Raw genomic sequence first — 22,303 nt, forward strand, 5'->3', positions numbered from 1 at the left:
TAAAACTGAATTATATTAAATGATGCCATGTGATCAAAGCCACAAGATTTAACTGAAATAACTGGGGGGTGTTTAGTATAAAAGATATGACAGAAGAGCACAAACTCTGGTAGGTTGTAAGGAACTAGAAAGGCCCCCATGGTGGATCAGCCTAGTTAGGTTCATTTGTTGTCTACCGGGGCTACTTGGTCGAAGGCTGCACAGCAAGTGATTTTTTTTTTTGGTCACAATGACTCATAAAATTCCTATTAAAGCCCTGGGTGGCTGTGGTCTTTGTTATGGAATGAGTGCCCAAACAACTTATGAAATCATAAGTCATTTGAAGTAGAGAAAAGAAGGGTAGTGAATTCCAAAATGGGGAACAAATTGGTTAGGAAAGCATACAATGTACTTAAAGTATAATGAATATACCAGAATCACAGAATTTGAGAGCTGGAAGGGACATCAGCAGCCATCTAGGCCAGCCCATACATGAAAGGAATCCTTTATATAACATACCTGATGAGACATATTTTATCCTTTAGGCAGTGAGGAATCACTGAAGATTTTTAAACAAGTAAGATATGAAATTTGTATTTTATTGAGACCAATTTGGTAATGACCTTCAGGATGAAGTGGTTGCAGAGTTAAATGACCACAGTCCAGAAGGAAGGTTAAAAAAATTAAGTCTCTGCTTAAAGAATTCCAAGGGGAGGAACTCTCAAAGTCTCAAGACAGCCTATTCTACTTTGGGATATATTAAATGGCTATAAAGATTTTGTTATATGAAGCCTAAATTTGATTCTTTTAACATCTACCCATGGCTTCTACTTCTTCACTCCATGATCAAATGAAACTAGAGTAATTCTTCTATGTGACAGCCCTTCAAATACTTAAAGATAGCTTTCATAAATCTTCAGGTCAGAAATCTCCATTTCCTTTAACTGATTCTCATTCCACATGGCCTTAAAGTCTTTCACTCTCCTGATTTTCCTTCTAACACCATCCAACAACTTATATTGTGGCATCTAGAGCTGGATACTTTATTATGGAAGAAGTCAGTAATCAATAGTCAGTGAGACTAATACCTCTTTATTTCTGGAAGTGGTCTTTCTTTCCAATGAACAAGTATTTATTTTCTTCCCCATGAACAAACAAACCAATAATAAAAGAGGAAAAATCTCCACATTGGTCATGTCAAAAACCATGCATCTCATTCATCATATTTAGTCCATCAGCTCTACATTAGCACCATTGGTCCTATTATGGCATAAGAAATATTGCAATGTTTAATTTTAGAAAAAATGTAGGAAGACTTATATGAACTGATGCAGATTAAAGTGAGCAGAACAGGAGAACAATTTATATTATAACAATGATGTAAAAAGTGAACAACCTTGAAACAATTAACAACTCTAGTCAACAAAATGATGAGCCATGATTCTTGCTGTAATTTTTTTCTTAAACAAAGTCCAAACTACTACAGATGTTTATAACTGCTACATTACACTGCACACTCACATTGATTTTGCAGTCTATTTAAACACTCAGATTTTTTTCAGAATAACTACTAATTATACCTTCCTCATTCTTTTAATGTGAATCTGATTTTGAATTTCATCTCTTTTCCTTCAGATCAATGCTTTAGGCTGTTAAGATCTTTGGGGATCATGTTTTCATTATTTTTGGGGTTAGCTACTCCCTCCTTGGTTTGTGCCATCTGGAAATTTGCCAGGCATTCCATTTATGCTGCCATCCAAGTCACTGGATGTCTTTATTCAAATCAGTTGGACTGAGATAGTAGGATATAAGTCTAGAAAGGAAAGAAAGGAAAGCTGTGACTAAGTCAAAGAACCATTCTGAAATGGTTAGACTTTATCCTGTAGGCAATGAGGAGTCACTGAAGATTTTTAAACAAGTTAGGGACAAAATTTGTATTTTATTTCCCAATCTGGTAATAATGGGCTTCGAGATGAAATTGTTGCAGAATTAAATGACCACAGTCCCAGAAGAAAGGTTAAAAAGATACACCATTAGTTTAGACATGAAGTGTTAGGGGACTGATTTAGAGTAACATTAATAGAGTTGGACGATAAAAGAGAGAAGAGAGAAAGATATTGAAATGTAGGAATCATCAGGATTTAGTAACAAGATATGGGCAAGAAGGAGAGAGATGAGTCAGTGATGATTCCTGAGTTTAAAGGCTAGGTGCTTGGCAGATTAATGGTGCCATTAACAGAAAGAACCTAGAAGAGAAGAATGTTTGCTTCTAGACCAGTGATTCCCAAAGTGGGCGCTACCACCCCCTGGTGGGTGCTGCAGCAATATAGAGAAGTGGTGATGGCCACAGGTACATTTATCTTTCCTATTAATTGCTATTAAAATTTAAAAAAAATTTCCAGGGGGCTAAGTAATATTTTTTTTCTGGAAAGGGGGCAATAGGCCAAAAAATTTTGGGAACCAGTTTTCTAGACAAAATATAGATTTAAACATTTTTTTGGAGCCAGAAGGACATGTGAAACCATTTGAGGCTAAGTGGAAGAAATGAAAAGGTGACCAAGAAGGAACAGTTAGAGGGGTGGGAGGATTATTGTTCAGTTTTTTTAAGTTGTGTGACTCCTTGTGACTCTATTTGGGGTTATCTTGGCAAAGATACTGAAGCAGTTTGTCATTTCATTCTCCAGTTCATTCAAAAGAAGAGAAAACTGAGGCAAATGGGGGTAAGTGATTTACCCAGGGTCACAAAGCTAGTAAGTGTCTGAGGCTAGATATGAACTCGGGAAGATGAGTCTTCCTGATTCCAAACCGAATGCTCTATTGACTGCATTATCTAGTTGCCCAAACTCAACAGACAACATAGTTATATAGTAGAAAGAAGACTGGAATTGTAATCAGAGGATGAATATATGAATCCCAACTCTGCTTTTGCAAAGTAACATAAATATTTTACTTTGGACAAGCTAGTTAACCTCTCTGGGTTTCAGTTTCTTCATCTTCAAAAGAATGAAAAGCTTGGGCTAGATACTATCAAAGTTTTTTTGCAATATAATTTCTAAGATCGGTGTCACAAAAACCACATTATAAAGAATTTCAGGAAGGAGGAGATCATCAACTGAGCTAGATGTGCCAGGTTGTTCAAGAAATATGAAGACTGAGAAAGGAGTCTTGATAAAGAGTATCATTTAATGAGGGTAGTTTCAGTAGAATTGAGGGTTGGGGTGGGGACAGAAGTCATACTGCAAGAATATGTAGGTTAAGCAATGAGGAGGTTGCAAGGAAATGAAGGTGGTAGGTGAGACCTCTAATTCATGAAGTTTGGCAGTGAAAGGAAGGTGAGAAATAGGACTTTAATTAAAGGAATGTAGGGTCAAGTGAAGTTGATATGCTTATGCTGTTTTCACTCTTTTTAATGGTCTGCCTGCTTCTAATTTTTCAACCTTTCAATATTTCCTCTATATAGTTGTCAGAATATATATATGTATAAACATACATATATATGTATGTATGTACATATACACATTTATTTATTTTAAGACACAGGCTTGATCATATCTCATCCTTGTTCAAAAATATCCAGCAGCTCTCCAATGCTTCCAGAATAAACTACAAATGCTCCATCATAGCACTTAAAGACAATAGTAATATGGTTACAATCTACTTTTCCAGACTTGTTATATATTATTTTGTTTCACAATTCAGTGTTTCAGGAAAAATGAACCACCTCTGCATAAACACTTGCCCATATCCCTTCCTATCTTCTTTAGCATATTGCTCTCCTAGCATCATTCTTCATTGTAATCTTCAATATCTTTCTATCCACTGGCTCCTTTGTTGGCACCTTCATTTACACTCATGCCTCCTCCATCCTTAAAAGGTCCTTGCTAGATTCAATCATTCTCACTAGCTATTATTAGATATCCTTTCCTTTCTCCTCCCATATTGGCTAAACTCCTTGGGAAAGTAACTAAGTGATTATACATCTTTCTCTTATCATTTTCTTCCAAAATGCAGTTTAGCTTCTTACTTTTTTCTTCATTGAAGTTGCTCTCTCCAAAGTCATCGGTGTTCCCTTAATTGCCAGAACAAACCATCTTTTCTCAATCCTCATCCTTCCTGACCTTGCTACACATTTGATCCTGTTGATCACCTTATTTTCCTGGATACTTTCTCCTCTGTAGGCTTTCATGCTGCTGCTTTATCTAAGTTCTGTTCCTATTTGTCTGATTATTCCTCAATATTCTTTGCTGGATCTTGATCCAAGTGACTCCTGTTAGTTGCCTGTTTCCTCCTGGGATCTGTCCTGGACCCTCTTCTCTTCTTTTCCTTCACTATTTCTTTTGGGGATAACATCAGCTCCTCTGATACAGGAATCAAATTCATGTCTTCTCAATTCCAAGTCCAACATTTCTTTGTAGTTGCCTCTACTTACTTATTAACTATGAGACACTGTCAGGAGCCACTCAGAGAAAGTGGATCTTTAATAGGTGCTTTTATCTGGACCCCATCAAAGTTGATGTAGCTGGCAAGGCCCTATATTGACTCATTTGGCCTGAAAAGTTTGGGTCATAAGGTGGATGGCATATCTGGGATAAAAATCTGGACCCCTCCTTGTGGCTCCTTTTATTATTGAAAGCATATTAATTTAATTTTTTAGGATAGCCTCAAGTTTTATAGAAAGCCTCTAAGTACTGTATAGTAAATCAGCAATTAAGGAGTTAACAATTTTTCCCCAAACCAAAAAAAAAAAACAACAAAATTTAGCAGAAGCTACTCTGTATCTTCTTCCTTGTTCCAGATATCCCAAGGACAAAGCATGGCAGGCCAGACAAATTCCACTCTCACTTAGGCACTTTCCAAGGACTACGTGTACCCCACAATCTTAAAGACTTATTCTTCAACATATCTTTTGAAATATGGAAGCTTTTTACTAAAATAGCATTTAGATAAAGTGAGACTCATTTTTAAACTTGGACCTTGTCTCATCCAGAAATAATCTTCATGAGAGAAATTTTTTATAAGCTATATGCCAATCATGATGTAATTCTGTAATTTCAATTGTGCTTTGTAAGAAACTGTTATAAAATGAAGAATGCTCAGGGGCTTTTTAGAAGCAATCATGAGCTAAATGACAGCTCCCAGCTTCTGCTTCATTCTTTCTCACCTAAACCATACACCTTTTCAGTTCCCTAGAGCTGCTGGATAGCTTCCAACAAGACCCTGAGAAAATTCCTCTACCTTTGTCAGCCTCAGTTACTTCAGCTGTAAAATAGGTATAATAATATCACATACCTCACAGAATTGTTGTGAGGATCAAATAAGATAGTACATGTAAAGCACTTTGCAAATTCTAAAGCACTATGCAAATGCTAGCTGATATTATTATTGTTTAAGAAAGAGATTAGGTAGGTTTAGGGAGGGCCTTACAGATTGTAAGGGTGATTCATTATTTTTATTTTTTACCATTGTATCTATTAAGTTTCAATCATATAATTGTAGATTTAGGACTGGAAGGGAATTTAGAGAACCAGTTCAACATTCTCATTTTACAGATGAGGAATACTAAGGTTAAATGACTTGCCCAACATCACAATGGTAAGCAGCAAAGTATTATTTGATCCCTCACTCTGACTCTACTCCCTCAGTAGAGGGAGTCTCTACACTGATAAAATCAAAAGCACTAAAGTACCCATCAATAAAAGCCACTAAATATATTTTTCTTGTCTGAAGTTCCCTAGAATTCCTGCCCAATGCACTTCCATTCCTCTTTGAGCAGTTTTAATTTCCAGGTAGAGGAGTCCTCTTTTTCTACCTTTCAAAGGTAAAAATCTTAGCTCTAAGAGGGAAGCTTGGGCAAATCATTGAACCTTTCTTAGAGTATGATGATGTGTCTGGCAAGGTGAATTGATCTACGAGGTTGACATCCTCAGTGTAGCATGGTAATAGATGTCTAGCTAAACCATAAATTGCTGTTCTCTCCTTCAGTTGCATAGATAGATTTCCTCTCTAGCTTTAGTATGATAGAAGAACACTGAAAAATGGCTATAAGCCAAATGTGTTCCAAAAGTCAGCCAATGGTCATGTGCCCACAATAGTTTCAGGAAATGCCATTGTCTCTTTAGGATTGTATGGCTTAAACTTTTAAATGAAGATAAGCTAGTTGAAGATTTAGATAATAAAATGAGATAAAAATCTCTCTTCCCTGCACCTCCATCTAGGCTATTGGGTTCTATTCAAAAACAAATAAAAGAGGCAGAATTAAAATGAGTGATCAGATAAGAGGTGATCTAAGGCAAAGGATTTTTGTTGTTGTTGTTGTTAACTTCAACTTGAATTGTCTTATGTGTCTCCAACGATAAAGTAATTATTGCCACTAATATAACTAGAATAAAATAGCCAGCCCATCTTTACCCAAGATGTAGCATTACTTTGCTGGCCAGATTTAAAAACAGCATCAAAAGACACCCATAATTTGTGTGTTGTGGCATTGTGATTTTATTTCTCTCAGTGCAAGATCTGCCAAGTAGAAGTCCCACTATTCGTTACTGTCTGGAGAATAGCCAGAGCCTTAACACACAGCCATCTTGATTGTGCAAATGGCTACAGGGTGATTAGTAAGCCTCTTATTAAAAGTCCAAGCCTAGGAAGTCATTGCTTTTATTTCAAGACCTAATGGAGGAGATGAATCCTCCTATTTGGGAAAGGCTCTTTGTTGTCTTCTCCAGAAGAGAAAATTGAGTGGAACTACCGTCAATGTGTCATTATCACTGGTTTCATTCCTTAGGTAGCATGATGTTCTCCATTTGCCTTTGTGGCTATTATCAGAATCTTCCTTTTTTGGATGAATAGTTCCTTTGTAACCTTTTTTAAAGGCTCTTCAGTGATAAAAATAACCACTTTAGTACTCTACTTTAAGTTCAGTGTTAGAATAGGTCAAAAATCCTTCTCTCATGGCTTGGTTATCACTGTTGGGCTCATTATCACTAAATAGTATTCTAAAGTGCCCATATGTGCATGCACCATGGAAAGAAATCAAGCATGGTCTTTTGAATTCCAAATGCTTTCAGTAATGGTTCTGACTTTTCTCCCCTTATAGCACAGTATTCTTTGTCCTGAGGAAACTATCTCACATTGAATGTTTAAGCTGGTAAAGAATGGTTCCTAAGAATTCAGGCCTCAACTCATTAACCTGGTCTTAGGATTCTTTTCCTTCTCTTTCCCTTCAACATGCCCCCTTTCTCTTCTGTTTCTTTACTTCCAAGTCTTTCCACTGGATTAGGTGGTTTTGTGCTTCTTTAAAAAGAATTGTTGTAGTGACTTTCCCCATGCCATAAAGGAAAGAGTAGGCAGAAACTGTATTTTTCTTTGGGCTCTGAAACTTAAAAGGAGTTGAGTTTATGATGGAGGCCAAAGTAGGGAGCTTCTAATTTGTGGAGTTTTAAATGAATATATGAAGGGTAAAAATGGTGACCCACTAGTATCGTACTCCCTTTGAGAATCAACATTTGTAATCCCCAAATAGAGTATAATATGAAAGAAGAAAAAGCTTCTTCACAAATGCTCAAAATATAGTTGCAGAATAGAACTATTACCAGCACCACTACATGTTAAATATAATAGAACGGGATGACTTCTCTTCAATTTCTTTTCCAAATTTCATGACTATTCGAGACCACTATTTTCTGGAGTCTCTAGACTCATCATTTGGTAATCATACTCAACTCAAATCTTTCTCCTTCTTCCTCTGTCCACCTATTCAGCCACCCAGCCTTCTATCACTTATTCTTCAATATTTTTGAGCACTTTCATCTGTATAGCACTGTAGTTGGGGGTGAGGAATAAAACAAATAAAAGATACAGTCTCTTCATTCAAGGAACATCCAATTTAATGGATCTTCTGGGTTTTTTCCTGATACATCTGGCTTGTCTAAAATTCTCCCAATACTTCTTATGTCAAATGAACAAAAAAATTTTAAGCATCCACTATATCTCAAGCACTGTAGTAAGCAAAGAGAATAGAAAGGGCAAAATGCTACAATCAAAACAAAATGAAACAAAAAGCTTCTGCTCTCAAGGAGTTAACAGTTTAATGGGCGATAGGGTCGGGGGACAAAATGTAAATAACTATGTACAAATAAAATACAGACAGGATAAATTGGAGATAATCTCAGATGTAAGAAACTAAGGACAGTAAAAGGCTTCTAGGAATTTTTCATATATATACATATATGTCTACATATCTTCCCTTTCTTTGCATTTTACTAGTGAGTACCATTTCAGGCTTTAATTATTTCATGTCTAGACTATTGCCTTCTTTTTTTTTCCTTTTTTTTTTTAAACCCTTACCTTCCGTCTTGGAGTCAATACTGTGTATTGGCTCCAAGGCAGAAGAGTGGTAAGAGTAGGCATTGGGGGTCAAGTGACTTGCCCAAGGTCACACAGCTGGGAAGTGTCTGAGGTCGGATTTGAACTTAGGACCTCCCGTCTCTAGGTTTGGCTCTCAATCCACTGAGCTACCCAGCTGCCCTCTAGACTATTGCCTTCTTGATGTGCTACCTGAGATCAACTTCCAGTGTATCTTATGTTCAATTCTTCTCCAAAACTTGCAATTACCCTCTAGTTGCCTGTTATAAAGTCCTGATTATGAATTTCATAGCACTGTGCCAATGGTTCTTAGCAGCCATCCCCCCACATTAAGATTCTATCACTATTTAACTGCTCTCATTTCCTACTATGATATGCTTGTAAGGAGTTTATAATGAATTAGAGATGGAAAAATGTGGAGAAACAAGTAAAATCAATACACACAGAATGCACAAATAACCAAGGGTATTAGAACTATTACAATGAAAGAATAGTATTTACCATTCTCAAAGTATGTTTTGTCTTCTCTAGTCCCTCGAAATTGGCCAATGCCTTTGCCCTCACTTGTAAAATTAGAGCAGATCCTTTGGAATATGATTTGAACACCAAGATTTTTTCTGACCCCATATAACCTGCCTTCTGTCCTACACTGAGTCTGAACTACCTACAAGTAACTCCACTCTTTTGGGTTATGCCACTGTTAACTGATTAACTCAAATTTAGCCCTAAACTTAGTGGGAGAACCAGAATTAGAATCTAGGTAACTGAATTCCTTGTGTTGAGGCTCATTCTTTCAAGGCTGATGTCATAGTGGATAGTGTATTGGATTTGAAGTAAAAAAAGACGTGAGTTCAAATCCTACCTCTAACACTTATTTGCTGAGTTGCTTTGGACAAGCTTCTTAGCATCTCTTGGCCTCATTTTTCTCATCTCCCTCATAAAATGGTGATAATATTACTTACTTAACAGTGTTGTTGTAGGGATAAAATGGAGTAACAAATGTAAAGTGCTTTGCAAACCTTAAAGTGCTATATAAAAACAACAACAATTTTAAAGTAAAATCACTGTCTGATTTCCTTAAAGGAGACTAGATGGAGGATTCTGATATTATATCACATAACTCATCTCTAGTCAAGTCTCTTCCTCCTTTCCCCAGAGGCGAATGACCATGTGATATGATTTTAGTGGTATCCTGTTAGGATTCTAAATGCTTAGCTACCCTTCATGATAAAATACATTTTGAATAACTCCTTATTGGAGGAGTTAAATACTTGGAAGGGGAAGTAATAATTCATGATTTCCAACTTAGTTCTTGCCAGAAATAAGGTCCTGAAAAGTATGTGGGAGGAAGGGCTATGGAAAGGAATGAAATAGTCCAAGAGACTCTTAATGGGGTTAGAGTTGATGTGTTCATCAGTTTGCCGAACTCTATTTTCTCCTTTTAAAAAAACTTTGTTACCAAGGATGGCTTACTAAGAAAGGGAGGGGAGAGGGATGGATTGGAAACAAAGATGAATGATCTAAACTGATCTTCCCTAAAAAGAGGTCTCACATCCCACTCCATATACCTCAATGAAGAACTTATTTAAACATAAATAAGAAAACGCTAAAAAGATGGAAGAATGCCATAATGCACTTATTTCAGCTATGGAGGAAAAATTCATTATTTTCCCTCTTAAACAAGGAAGAAGAATTACTAGGGACTGGATCAATGAACTTGGTTACATTAAAATCAAAATTCCAGTAAAACAAAAATATTTATACTCCATGATCATAAAAGAAAAATTGATGGTAAAAATATTAGTGGCAAATACCATTAATGTAAAAGTGACAACTAAAATTAATAAGGAACCATTAATCTTGATTCTTAATCCAATCCACATTGGCCAAAGTATAAAAATAGAAAAAATTTAAAAGAAGAAACCTAAATTATTAAGAATCATTTGAAAAATGCTCAACCTCATGTCAAAGAAGCATAATTTAGAACAACACAGAGGTACCACATTCTACTCATAGAATTTGCTAAAATAATTAAAACCAATGAAATAAAGTAGGTGGGGTTATGAGGAAATAGTTCCACCATTTATTGTTTTTGGAACTGCACGCTTGTAGGATCTTTCTGTAATGCAATCTGGTAGTACATAGTAAAAGGTGTTTTTGCTTTCTCTTTTTTTTTCAAATAATTAAAAATTATTTTACCGATATATCTTCTTTTTTCTCCACTCTCATTTCCAAATATGTCCCTCTCCCCTCCCTTACATACAGTAAATCATCCAAGGTAACAAAGTTTTTTCTTAAGAAAAAAAGCTCAGAAAACCAATTTACATCAATTTATGTTGGTCATGATATACAATTTTATATAGTCATAGTCCCCCGTCTCTGTATAAGCAGTTCCAAGTTGCTGTTTCTCTTTTCTCTTCTAGGGGCAACTTTGTTTATTAAAACTAGTTTGATTATTTTGTTACTGTTCTTTCCATCTTGTTGTAGTCATTGTAGTTGTCACTTGTGGGGTCCTGCTTATTTCACTCAGCACTCAGTAAAAGTTACTAAAATCATCAGAACCTTTGTCCCAATCATTCAATTTTTGAGAATATACCTGGGTTATGTTTTAAAAAGAACCATTTGTCTGAAGTCTTTCATAGCAGCATCATTTGAAATTCTCCTTCTCCTTCCCCACCCCAAAACTTTAAACCTGAAAACAACCTAAATTTATCTAACAATATGAGAATGTTTCAGCAAAGTGTGTTACATTAAGGTCATTGAATACAATTAAAATTTACAAGTATGAGGAATATAGGGACATCTGGAAAGACTTTCATGAAATAATGCAAATCAAAGAAAGCAGGACCAGAAAAAGAGAGTACCTACCATCTGTGATAATGTGAAAGGAAAGATGAATGGGGCTGAATGGTCAAAACATCCTGAGAGAGACTTAGAGGAAGTGGCTAAAAAGTTATTGCTGCATTTTATACATTCAGTGAAACTAAATTAAAATGTAAATAGTTGCCAAGTATTTTTTCTCCTTTAAAAAAAGATCTTTGTTATAATGAATGGTTTTCTGGGAGAGTGGTGGGAAGATGGCTGAATATATTGGGAAATGTAGGTAACAGAAAAATAAATTAAATCAATAAAAGTAAAAAATAAAACTAGCTGCTAAGTAAGGTTAATTAATTGTAATGATACTTAATATTCTTGTAGCAAATCATTTTAAAATGGTATGCTCCATCAAATCAGAGATATAAGGAATAAAGAAGATGCTTTTGACATTCAGAGGAGAGACGGATTGGTTTCTGGTGAGAAAGAAGGTAATTACAAGTGACCTGGTTAAATTGGAAATAATGGGAAGGGCATAAGGACACAAAGGACATATGCTCTCCCTCATGGCCATTCTCTCCTCTGGAAGCCACGTTAGAGGAAATAGAAGCCATATGGCAGGGTCTTAGCTCTTCTTCTCAGATACACAGAGAAGCACCTAGATTCATTTCCCTTTTTTATCAGAGATTGTGCAGTCTCATGCTATGCTACTTACAACCAACCAGGTCTAGGAAAATTACATTCCATTCTTTATACAAGAATGTTTATACATATGCATATGTAGAGATATGCATATAAAAGAATGCTTATGAATCTGTGATTCAAAATTATTGTTGACCATTACCTTCTCAATTGATAGGTTTGGATAGATTTTTGTCTTTATACTAAGCTAGAAACTGCCCTGAAAATCTATGTGTTTGTAAGACATCAATATTCATTTTCCCCTAACTTCCTTTCTTACTGTTCTTGTGCCTTTGAACTGGTACTTAGTATCAATTCTAAGACAAGAGGTAAGGATTTTCAAAGAAAAAGAAAAAGGTGACTGAATTCAAGATCTTTTTTTTTTTTTTTTGTTAAGTTTTGATAGCCTGTATAACACTGGACAAAAGGAGACAGGGTTAAGGACTGAAATACTAGGAGTCTATAAGAAAAACTTCTTTCTCATAGTAATGATTCTGTTTCATACTGATCTGTATATATGTTACATCTATCTCCAGTAGACTGCTGTAAACTCTTTGAGGACAAGGGTTATCATATGTAGTCTTTGTATTTAATACCGTGCCTTGTACAAATACAATTTTCTTGACTCTAGTCTATAAAGGGCTTTAATTGAATGGAATAACTTGGCACTGGGGTACTCATCTCAGGGGTTTGGGAAAAGTTATTGGATCTCAGTCTCCTCATCTGCAAAAATGGGAGGGCTGGGCAGGATAGTCTCAGTTTTTCTTTCTAATTATAAATCCCAAGATCTTATAAACAGCATATATTTGGGAGCAATAGGTTTATGAGCATTAAGGAAATTATTGCATGTGCTATTACCATGAGGCATAGAGGGGGAAGAGTTTTCTAAAAGGCGGTTTGGGTTTTGTATTGTTTATTTTATTGGTGTGAGGAGAGAACTTATTCTGACATGAGAAAGCCTTTGCAAAATGAATTTCTTTTTGTTCCAGGCTGTATTTCTCTTTTTTTGATGTTTTGCTTTTTTTTGTTCAAACACTCAACATTTATGACTGAATACTTACTTTGGAGGCTTGCATATGTGAAGAGAAAAAATATGCTGAGCTAAGTGTATACTAACTGGTTGGTTCTATGACTATCTAGGAAGGCTGGTGTTCAACACAGTTAGCAGTTTAATTCTCACTATTAAAGAGAGTTTTTCTCCCTCAGGGAACTTATTAGTAATAAATACTTTCCTGCATTCCCTTAGCATTCCCAAAAAACTGACAGCATTGCCAGTTAGAACATTCTGCCAACTGGGGAATTTGCAGTAGCATCTTACAAAGAATCAGAGGAAGGGAAGCTATAAAATTGGTTTCAGATCACACAATGGGAAAAGAAAAGACAGCAAAATTTACCAAAGGAGTCACAGTGCACTCATCAAAGATCACAAAGTTAACAAAGTTAAAAAAAGGTCTTTTTTTCCCTTGAAGTGTCTGCTGCATAGCAAACATGGTGCTAAAAGAGAAATGAAACTAAAGGACATACATTTATGCCCCTAAGGAGGCATCTCCTTAAATAAGCCATCTATTGGGGACATCAAACAAGTACCTAAGTAACAATAATGTAAGTTTAAAGATGGTAAATGCCTAAGTGAAGTAAAACAGAATGGTATAAAAGATTGAAGGGGAGTGGGATTAATTTTTACTGATACACTCCACAGTTAGAACTGGGACAGGCAGTAGTTAGAACCATTTAGTGGAAAGCTAAATTCTACTGACATAGGAAATATGGGGTTCACTTTTAGCTATGTTATTGCCTGGTTGTATGACTTTGGAGAAGTCATTTCATCTCACCATCCTGCTTTTCTCATTGGTAAAATGGTGTCTTTCTTGTTGATCTACAGGATTATCATGAATATAATGCATTTTTGTACGTATGAGAATACTTTGAAGATGTCTAAATATTCTATATTTCTCTAAACCAAGGACTAGGGGACAGTTTGTTCCTATTTTAAGTAATGTTTTAGCAGTTGAAATTGTTATGTCCTCTCTAAAGAAACTAAAACACAGTAATTAAAGGGATTTTAAGTGCCTATGTAATCTTTTCCATTGCCTCCAGAAAGAAAGAAGCATCATGGTACCGGATTTTGTGAAATGAGGAAGCAGGATTAGATAGGTCCTTCCCAGCTCCAGATCCATTACCATTACCTCCATGTCTGGTGGTTATCTTAGAGTCAGGAAGAATTGGTTTCCTTGGAATTCTACCTTGGAATTTACTCTATGACCCTGAACAAGACACACTCTTTGAACCTCAGTTCCTTATGTTTAAAATGAATGTAATTAAAGCATCTATCTCACAGTGTTATTGTGAGGGTTAAAAGATCATATTTGTAAAAGTGCTTTGCAATAGTAGAGTGCTACATAAATATGAACTATCATAAATTTTTTCCTATTAATGAAAAAATTTTTGAAAAGAAGATTTTACAACTTCCTTTAGCAATATGTCCCAGTATTTCACAACTCTTATAGAGAGGAAATTTTTATTAATAATATGTTAGGTGAGAGGTTAGTAAGAGAAGAAAGATAATTGGGACTAGAATATATAGCAGCCTAGTGTAGGAAGGAAGAATTGAGGAAGAAGCTTCACAGATGGTAAGCTCCCTAAGCATTGGAATTATAACAAACAAAACTCTACACAGTGCTATGACCCAAGTGTTCATAGAATTATAAGGTCACCCAGATCTAGAGCTGAAAGGCATGGTGGAGCTAGGCTATAGATGGCCTTGTATGTTTGGCATAGATGGTTATTTGGTATGGAATGAGGAACCACTGAAGATTTTTGAGCAGAAGGGTAACTTGATCAGAAATATTTATAACAAAGATTGTTCTGGCTGCCAAACAAAAGATAGATTGAAAGGATGGGGAGATAATGAAGCTAGAATATTTGTTTGTTTATAGGTGCCTGAAATAGTCCAAGTGGATGCTAATCATGTTTAAAATTATGGAATGGTTGTAGGAATAGAGAAGAGAACATAGATGTGAAAGGTGTAGAAACAGAATCAACAGAACAGAGTAACCAATATGATATGAGAGTTGAAGTAGAGGGAAAAATAACCATAAATCTTAAAATTATAAAACCGGGAGACCAGATTCTTCAGAGAGAAATAGTGAAATCAGAAAAAAGAAGAGGGCAATGGGGAAAGAACATGAGTTCAGTTTTTGGATTAATGAATTTTTGGTGCTAGTCATAATATAAATATTGATGTCTTTTTAGCAACTGGGGATGTAGGTTTGGTTTTCTGAGGCTATCTAGAGAATCAGAGTCCTCAGAGAAAAGGTGTCTTTGTCATTATCTCTATTTCTCTCTCTCTCTCTGCCCATTCATTTCTTTCTCTTTCTATCTATCTACCTATCTTTCTATCATCTACATATATATGTATGTATGTATGTATCTCTCATCTCTCTGTTGGTCAGCTCGAAAGGAGGAGTAAAATTGTGAAATTGGATGAGATTTTTCCTGGAAATGAATATGGTAGATGAAACAACAGCCATATGGCGTGGAGAGGAAAAAAAGAGCTGTTGAAGAAGAGAGAAAAGAAACATCAGAAAAGAATCAGAAAAAAGCATGGTGTTCTGAAGGCGATAGAGAACAAACCATTCAGTAGGAGATTATGAACCATGGTAAAAGCTGCAGAGAGTCAAGGAGGATGAAGACTGAATGAAAGACTGAAAGAAAATGCCTTTGAATCTGGCAAGTAGGAAGTTGGTGGTGATCTTTAAGAGATAGTTATAGTTAATCATATGTATTATGTCTTGGTCATGTTACATGTCACATAATGTTATATATAAAAACAAAATATGTTTAAAAGAGAATACTTTCAGTCGAGTAATAAAAACAGAAGTCAGATTACAAAGAGACTGACTATGAATTACTTATGACTAAGAAAACATTCAGTAAACAATAATAATTTTCCTATAATCTATCCCACTGATTCAATAGCATCTACTTTGGGATGTAATGATCATATTTCTTAAGCCTTTAAAAACAAACAAATAAACCACATTTATGATTTCACTCATTTAGGAAACTCCAAGAAAGTAAACTCTTTCTTCCTATGGAGAGCAATAGAGATTTGCCAGAGGATGCCGAGTGGTTAAGCAATTCGCCCAGGGCCACAGAGTCAACTTTATGATTAAATGATAGTTGGTTCATTCTAGCATAATGTTTTATATATTAAAATTGATAGCCATCATTTTACGTAAGCATTTAAGCTCTGGTTACTTTCCAATAACACAATGAAGATCTAATTCTTAAAAAAAATTTTGACAAACATTCATCAGACACTGCCTTTCTTTTCTCCTGTTTTCTATTCAACATAGTCTATCTTCCCTACTCAAATAAGACCCTCTTATTTGCTCTACATGGACTGTCTCAAGCCTCACCTATTAAAAAAAAGTTAACTCTTGTTCATATAGGTTTTTGAGTATGTTTAGTGTTATATTCCTACCTGACCCTTCTGTAAAATAGGTCTCACAGGGATTTGCCCATAATTATACAGCTGGTTAAGGGCATTGGTAAAGTATCCTGATGGTCTTAAAAAGAAAGTTCATTTGGTTAGTTTTAAGGATACTTACTTTATCAGTGGCACCAAGAGTACAAGAAGGTAAGAACAGATGGCAAGGAGGACTAAAAGGCACAAAGCAGTCAGGCTAACTCACCAGAAAACAGTCTGATATGAAGATCACTGCCCTTGACCAGGAGAGCAAATAACGAAATCACCACATCACAGAGCAGTGTATGTAGGGTAGATGGATGAATTCTACAGCAGAGTGTACACTCTACCTTTTGCAGAGCATACATGGCTAACTTGCCTTACTCAAGCAGACCAAGTAAACTATTTCTGGTACAGGGCTTTCATGTGCAAAGTATATTGTATCCCAGTTGCCCATATGTTTTATAGCAGCTACTCTCTTCTTCTTATGGTTAACAAGAAGGAGGTTGTCCATCATATGATGGTAAAATGCTTTCAGGTAATGGTCCACGATATTTGGTACCACAGATAGGGATTGGTGTTTTTAATTACTTTTTACAATTAAATTAAATCTAGGTTTCAAGTCTCCCTGGGAAAATGACAACAAATGTGCAGGATTGGCTTTTGAAGTTCAGGTTCTGAACTTTGACACAGTAAAGAAGGAAAGGACAAAGTGACAGAGACACACTGACAGGATTGTACTTGAAAGCCAAACCTTCACACTACATAAACTACATGCACATTATGTAGTTTCCACACATATCTAGAACTCTCATAGCCCCTTTATTTGAGCCCTCAGCAATTTCTGCCTTCAGAAATTCACAAGGATCTCCAAAACTTCACTTGACCTTGATTCCCTCACTGAGCTACTAACTACTTCTTGCTTTTATTCCACTCAGTGATGAAATTTTGAACGAGTAACCAAGACACACACTGATTCCATTTTCTCCCCGTCTTGCCCCACACCTTTCCTCATCCTCTGATCTCTGCAAAATGGCTTCTCTTCCTACAATTCTACTGAAATTGCACTCAAGTCTCCAGTAATTTCCTTTTTGTCAGACTGAATGGCCTTTTCTTTTCATTTTACCAGGTGATCTTCTCACTGTCATCTGTGATATTAATCACATTGGGAAATTGTACAGTTCATTTGATGACATCAAACTACTCCATGAAACAAAGGTTTACCTTTTCAACATTAATATTTTGATGATGGTAAGAGGGCCAAGAAGCATGGAAACTTGAAAGAATTCTATAAAGAACTGAAACACAAAGGGCAATGGAAAGTTCCCAATGGTGAGTCACCTTGATCAAAAAATGTTATCTATTCCCTGCCCCATCAAATCTTAATTCCTCTGTCTGACTTTTAAGGTTCATAGAATATGACACCACTTTGCCTTTTTTTTTAAATCTTATTTTCTGCTATACTACCATTCCCTGAAACACTTGCCTTGGCCAGTGCAATTTCCTCTCCATCTTTTCCATATATAATTTATACATCTGGGTTTTTGGTCATTCTATTTCCCATACTCAGACAAATGTTCTCCTGCTTCAAGACCCTGTAAAGAATCCTTAAAACTTTCTAGGATTCCCTGAGACCTCATCTGTCTCTCTCATTTTTTTCCACTCATATTTAATTTAGCTATATTAAAAATGTTGTTCTATAACTATATGTTAATCCTTAAATTATTTAATTGAAAAACATTTAATAAGATTACTGCCATGATGAAAGGCAAAAATGAAAGTTTCTGCTCTCAAGAAACTTACAGACAGTGCTCACTTTCTTTGTACCTTATTCAATGGCCTTGCACATTGTAAACACTCAATAATTTGTTGATGAAATTATCAGAATCAGTATAATTTAAAAATTGTTTTGCATTCCATCATCTTTGGCAAAATGTAAAAACTAATAGTGAATTTCTTTTTCTCTTAGCTGTTTAATGAGCATCATCTACTTTGATTTCTTCTGAAAAATGAGGGCAATAAAGTACATAGTTAGTATGGCCATATCAATCCAGTATAATAAAATATTATTAGTAACATATAACAGAACATGTTATATTAGCCAGTATAAGTCATAACAAAAAGTGGCTGCTGCACTGATTATAGCAGCCCTAACAACCCAAAAACTATATCAGTGATTCCCAAAGTGGGTGCCACTGCCCCCTGGTGGTTGCTACAGCAATCCAGGGAGGGTGGTGATGGCAGTAGGTGCATTTATCTTTCCTATTAATTGCTATTAAATTAAAAAAAAATTAATTTCCAGGGGCCCTAAGTAATATTTTTTCTGGAAAGGGGGCGGTAGGCCAAAAAAGTTTGGGAACCACTGAACTATATGAACATTCTGTTAAAATGACAAAAAAATCCCCAAATTCTTTTTTTTTTCAAAAATGTTTTTAAAAATCCTAATGCAGTTATTTTAGTGGGCAAAACCAATCTACAGATATAGATTTAATGAGTTTCTTGGTCATTGATACTCTAGTAGTAAAAGTAGCTATATTTTTAGTTCCAGTCTTAATTAAACATTCCAAAATCATTATTGTGAGCTAGTATTTGAGCTCTTCCTTCAAAAATGACATAAAGAGAGAAAACATCACTCAAATGTAAAAATAAATTATAACTCAGTGTTATTTCATGTCTGCTTTCATTATATTAAATATTATAAACTGAGTGGTTCTTCCTGAGTCCTGTGACTTTCTTTTTTCCTCTTTATTCTAAACATTTACATTTTTAAATTTTCAATGATCATTCCTGTTTCATCCTAAAATCGGCGGGGGGAGGGAGGAAGGGCAGGAAGGACATAAAAGGGTAAATGAAATGAACAGGTTTTTATTTTAGTACAAAACCTCACTGAATAACTGAAAGAATAACAACAAAAATAATCTAGAAATAGTGGTGATATTTTAGAGTCATTAGCATCCTGGACTTGGAGTCAGGAAGATCTGGGTTTGAACCCTGCCTCTGATGTAGTCCAGGAGAGTCATCCTAGGTAATTAACATAAGTTTTTGGACCCTCAGTTTCCTCTTTTCTAAAATAAGAGTGTAGGACTCACTATCCTCTTAGCTTCATTCTAGCTCTAAATCTATGATTCAATGATTAGAATGTAGTTTGTCATAACTATATTTAAGGAATGCTGGGAAAATAAAATTTCAAAATTCTAAACCAAGACATATCTTGCCATTTTTTAAGTCTAGTATTAAAGTACCTATTCTGCTTACTTATTCAGATTTCTTATAGCAATGGTAAAAATCATTGAAATACAAAAACAACAATGAAGAAAACCTCCTAGTGAAGAAGAAGAATCTATACTTACGAATATTGTGTCAGGAGGTCCAAATCATTGTGCATGTTGATTGGATATGCTTCACTGAGCTCAAATAGCTTCTCCAGAGCCTCATAAATGAAAATTATGCAGATAAGAGAAGCAAAGGCTTCTTCGGTGAAACGAGTTATGTAGCAGACGAGAGAGCTGGCATCAGTGGCCACAAGGATGATGCACAAAGTGGCGGTCCAAAGCCCAATACTAGCTCTCAAAGAGAGGTATGACAGCCCATATTCTCTAAGGGGAGAAAAGAATGGAAGAAAAAAACTGGATGTCTTTTAACATATCAATTGGTATTTTAGACCAATGTAAATGAGTTTGTAGCAACCAAGGTTAAATGGGTCTGAAACCTCTTGTCTCTGAATTCAATTCCTTGCCTAAAAATAACTGCATTTTGGAGGTCAGTGAAGTGGTTCCATAGATAGACAACCAGGTCTGGAGACAGGAGGTCCTGGGTTCAGATTTGGCCTCAAACACTTCCTAGCTGTGTTACTGTGGGCAAATCACTTAGTCATCATTGACTTGTCCTAACTACTTTTTTTTTTGCCTTGGAATCAATACAAAATCCTAATCTTTCATCTTAGAATAAATACTGTGTATTGGTTGCAAGGCAGAAGAGTGATAAGGGCAGGCTCCAGCAGTACTGGTTCTAAGATGGAAGGTAAGGTTTTGTTTTTTTTTAAAACTTCATTTTAGTAGATAGAATTACAAGTAGTTTCTAAATCAAAATTATATTCTAGTCTAAAGAAGCCTTCTGGGAATCCCCGACTCTACTCACCCCTAATGCTGCCCCTTTTTGGTAGTTTCGATGACAGCAAAATGAATGAAATCACAGTCTTCATCCCCTTCTCCCCTTTGTCTGGCTTGATTTTTGTTTTCAAACTAAACAATGCTTACTTGCAAAACTTGAACAGTATCTTTTCAAACACCAGTACAGGTCCTGTGCTGCCTAGTATGGTAAGAGGTTGTCCACCAAAGAGAGAATATGCTATCCCAGTCATAGATGCTCCAAATAGAGATTCAATCGCACTCTGTGGAAACACAAATGATTACATTTCATCAATTGTAAGAACAGTCTTTCACTCCAAAGATGAGCTACTGACACTAAAGAAGTATGCAACTTCTCTTTTATTTAAAAAAGTCCCAAAGACTTGTCTAGATCAGAAGAGGAGATGGAAATTTGGTAGAAGATGTTGTTGTATAAAGGGTAGTGACTGGGGAGGTACCTTTTCCACCCACCATTACCCTCTTGCTCTTCTAATTTGATATAGTGAAGATATTCTGCCCTAAAAGAGGTGGAACTAATGCCAGGAATAGGGAGAAAAGGCAAAAAAAAAAAGGAATTTGTGTTAATGATGGATCTGGGTTCAGATTAGCTTAGATCCTAATTTAGGGGCATTTCTCTTACTAAATTATCCATGAAATGAATTTGCATGCAGATTAGAATCAAACAAATGTCTCTTTTTAAAGGAATCAAAAGGAAAAGCTTTGCTAACTAACTATAGACCTCACGAAGTGACAACATTTTAAAGTTTGGAGAAAAGGGTAACACATACTATACGACCTTCGGTTGCTTCTCCCAGCAGCCCTCCAAATGTGATGACAGGTGACATACAAGCGCAGTAGAGAAACAGAAACGATGCTAAGCACTGCAGGCTGAAAGCATCTCGGAAGTCACTCCAGAAGTATGGAGCTTTCCTTTTGATATCTAAAATAAGTCCCCCAAAAATCCTAAGATAGGGGGAAAAACAAAACAGTGAAACCCAAATATAAAAGAAGCACACCAACAAAAAAAGTTTCTCTGCTTGGCTGCCAGGCCAGAGAGCAGCTTTTCCATCTTCACTGGTGAGAGCCATTAATAACCTGCTTTGACTTAGTAAGTGTCTTTAAGCACAGTTCCTGTCCACTAGAGCTCCTTAAACCCTAGCCAGATACTGTGCCAGAAGGCAACGACTCCCAACGTCTTTCAAATGGTGTTCAGAGCTGCTCAGCCATCAGCATCAATAGTGTGAACTCTAAGGGTAGATAATTTCTGGACTCTATGCCAGTCCCACCAAAACCCACTCCTTCTGGCTCTCTGCCCCTCCTCCCTTTTTCTTTCTGTGTCTATATCTGTCTGTTTATTTCTCTCTGTCTACCTCTTTCTCTCTCTGTCTCTCCTCTGTGTGTTTGTGTGTGTGTGTCTCTCTCTCTGTGTATCTTGACTCTTGGTGTCTCTCTGCCTCTACCCCTACCTGTCTCCCCCCCCCCCCTTTTTTGGTCTTTCCATCTCTGTGTCTGTCTGTCTGTCTTTGTCATTTTCTCTCCAGTTTTGTTCCCCTCTGTCTCTTTCTCTGTCTTACTCTCTGGGTGTCTCAGCCTCTGTGTCTTTGGTTCCTCTTTCTGTTTTTCTCTATCCATCTCTCTCTATTCTATTTCTGTCTCTGTCTCTCTTCCTCTTTCTGTATAACTCTGTCTCTGTTTCCCTCATTTTCTGTTTCTCTCTGCATCTCTTTCTCTGTCTCTTTTTCCCTCTGTTTCTCTCTCTCTCTGCTCTGCCTCTGTCTGCTTTTGTTTCTTTCTGTTCCTTCCTTCGTTCCTTCCTTCGTTCCTTCCTTCGTTCCTTCGTTCCTTCCTTCGTTCCTTCCTTCGTTCCTTC

At 36.1% G+C, this 22,303-nt stretch overlaps 1 protein-coding gene across 1 annotated transcript in view; it reads right to left on the bottom strand.

The window, feature by feature from the left end:
* The window catches only part of SLC4A10 (solute carrier family 4 member 10), a 257,844-nt gene that overhangs the window by 50,038 nt on the left and 185,503 nt on the right, over positions 1–22,303 (bottom strand). The window contains exons 12-15 of the mRNA XM_044669107.1: positions 21,509–21,549; positions 21,222–21,396; positions 20,563–20,696; positions 19,657–19,902 (exon numbers count right to left, since the gene is read on the bottom strand). Coding sequence (XP_044525042.1) covers positions 19,657–19,902; positions 20,563–20,696; positions 21,222–21,396; positions 21,509–21,549 — 596 coding nt within the window. The remainder of the gene's footprint in view (positions 1–19,656; positions 19,903–20,562; positions 20,697–21,221; positions 21,397–21,508; positions 21,550–22,303) is intronic.

Source organism: Gracilinanus agilis, chromosome 3 (genome assembly GCF_016433145.1).
Source record: "Gracilinanus agilis isolate LMUSP501 chromosome 3, AgileGrace, whole genome shotgun sequence".
Taxonomy (NCBI): Eukaryota; Metazoa; Chordata; class Mammalia; order Didelphimorphia; family Didelphidae; genus Gracilinanus; species Gracilinanus agilis.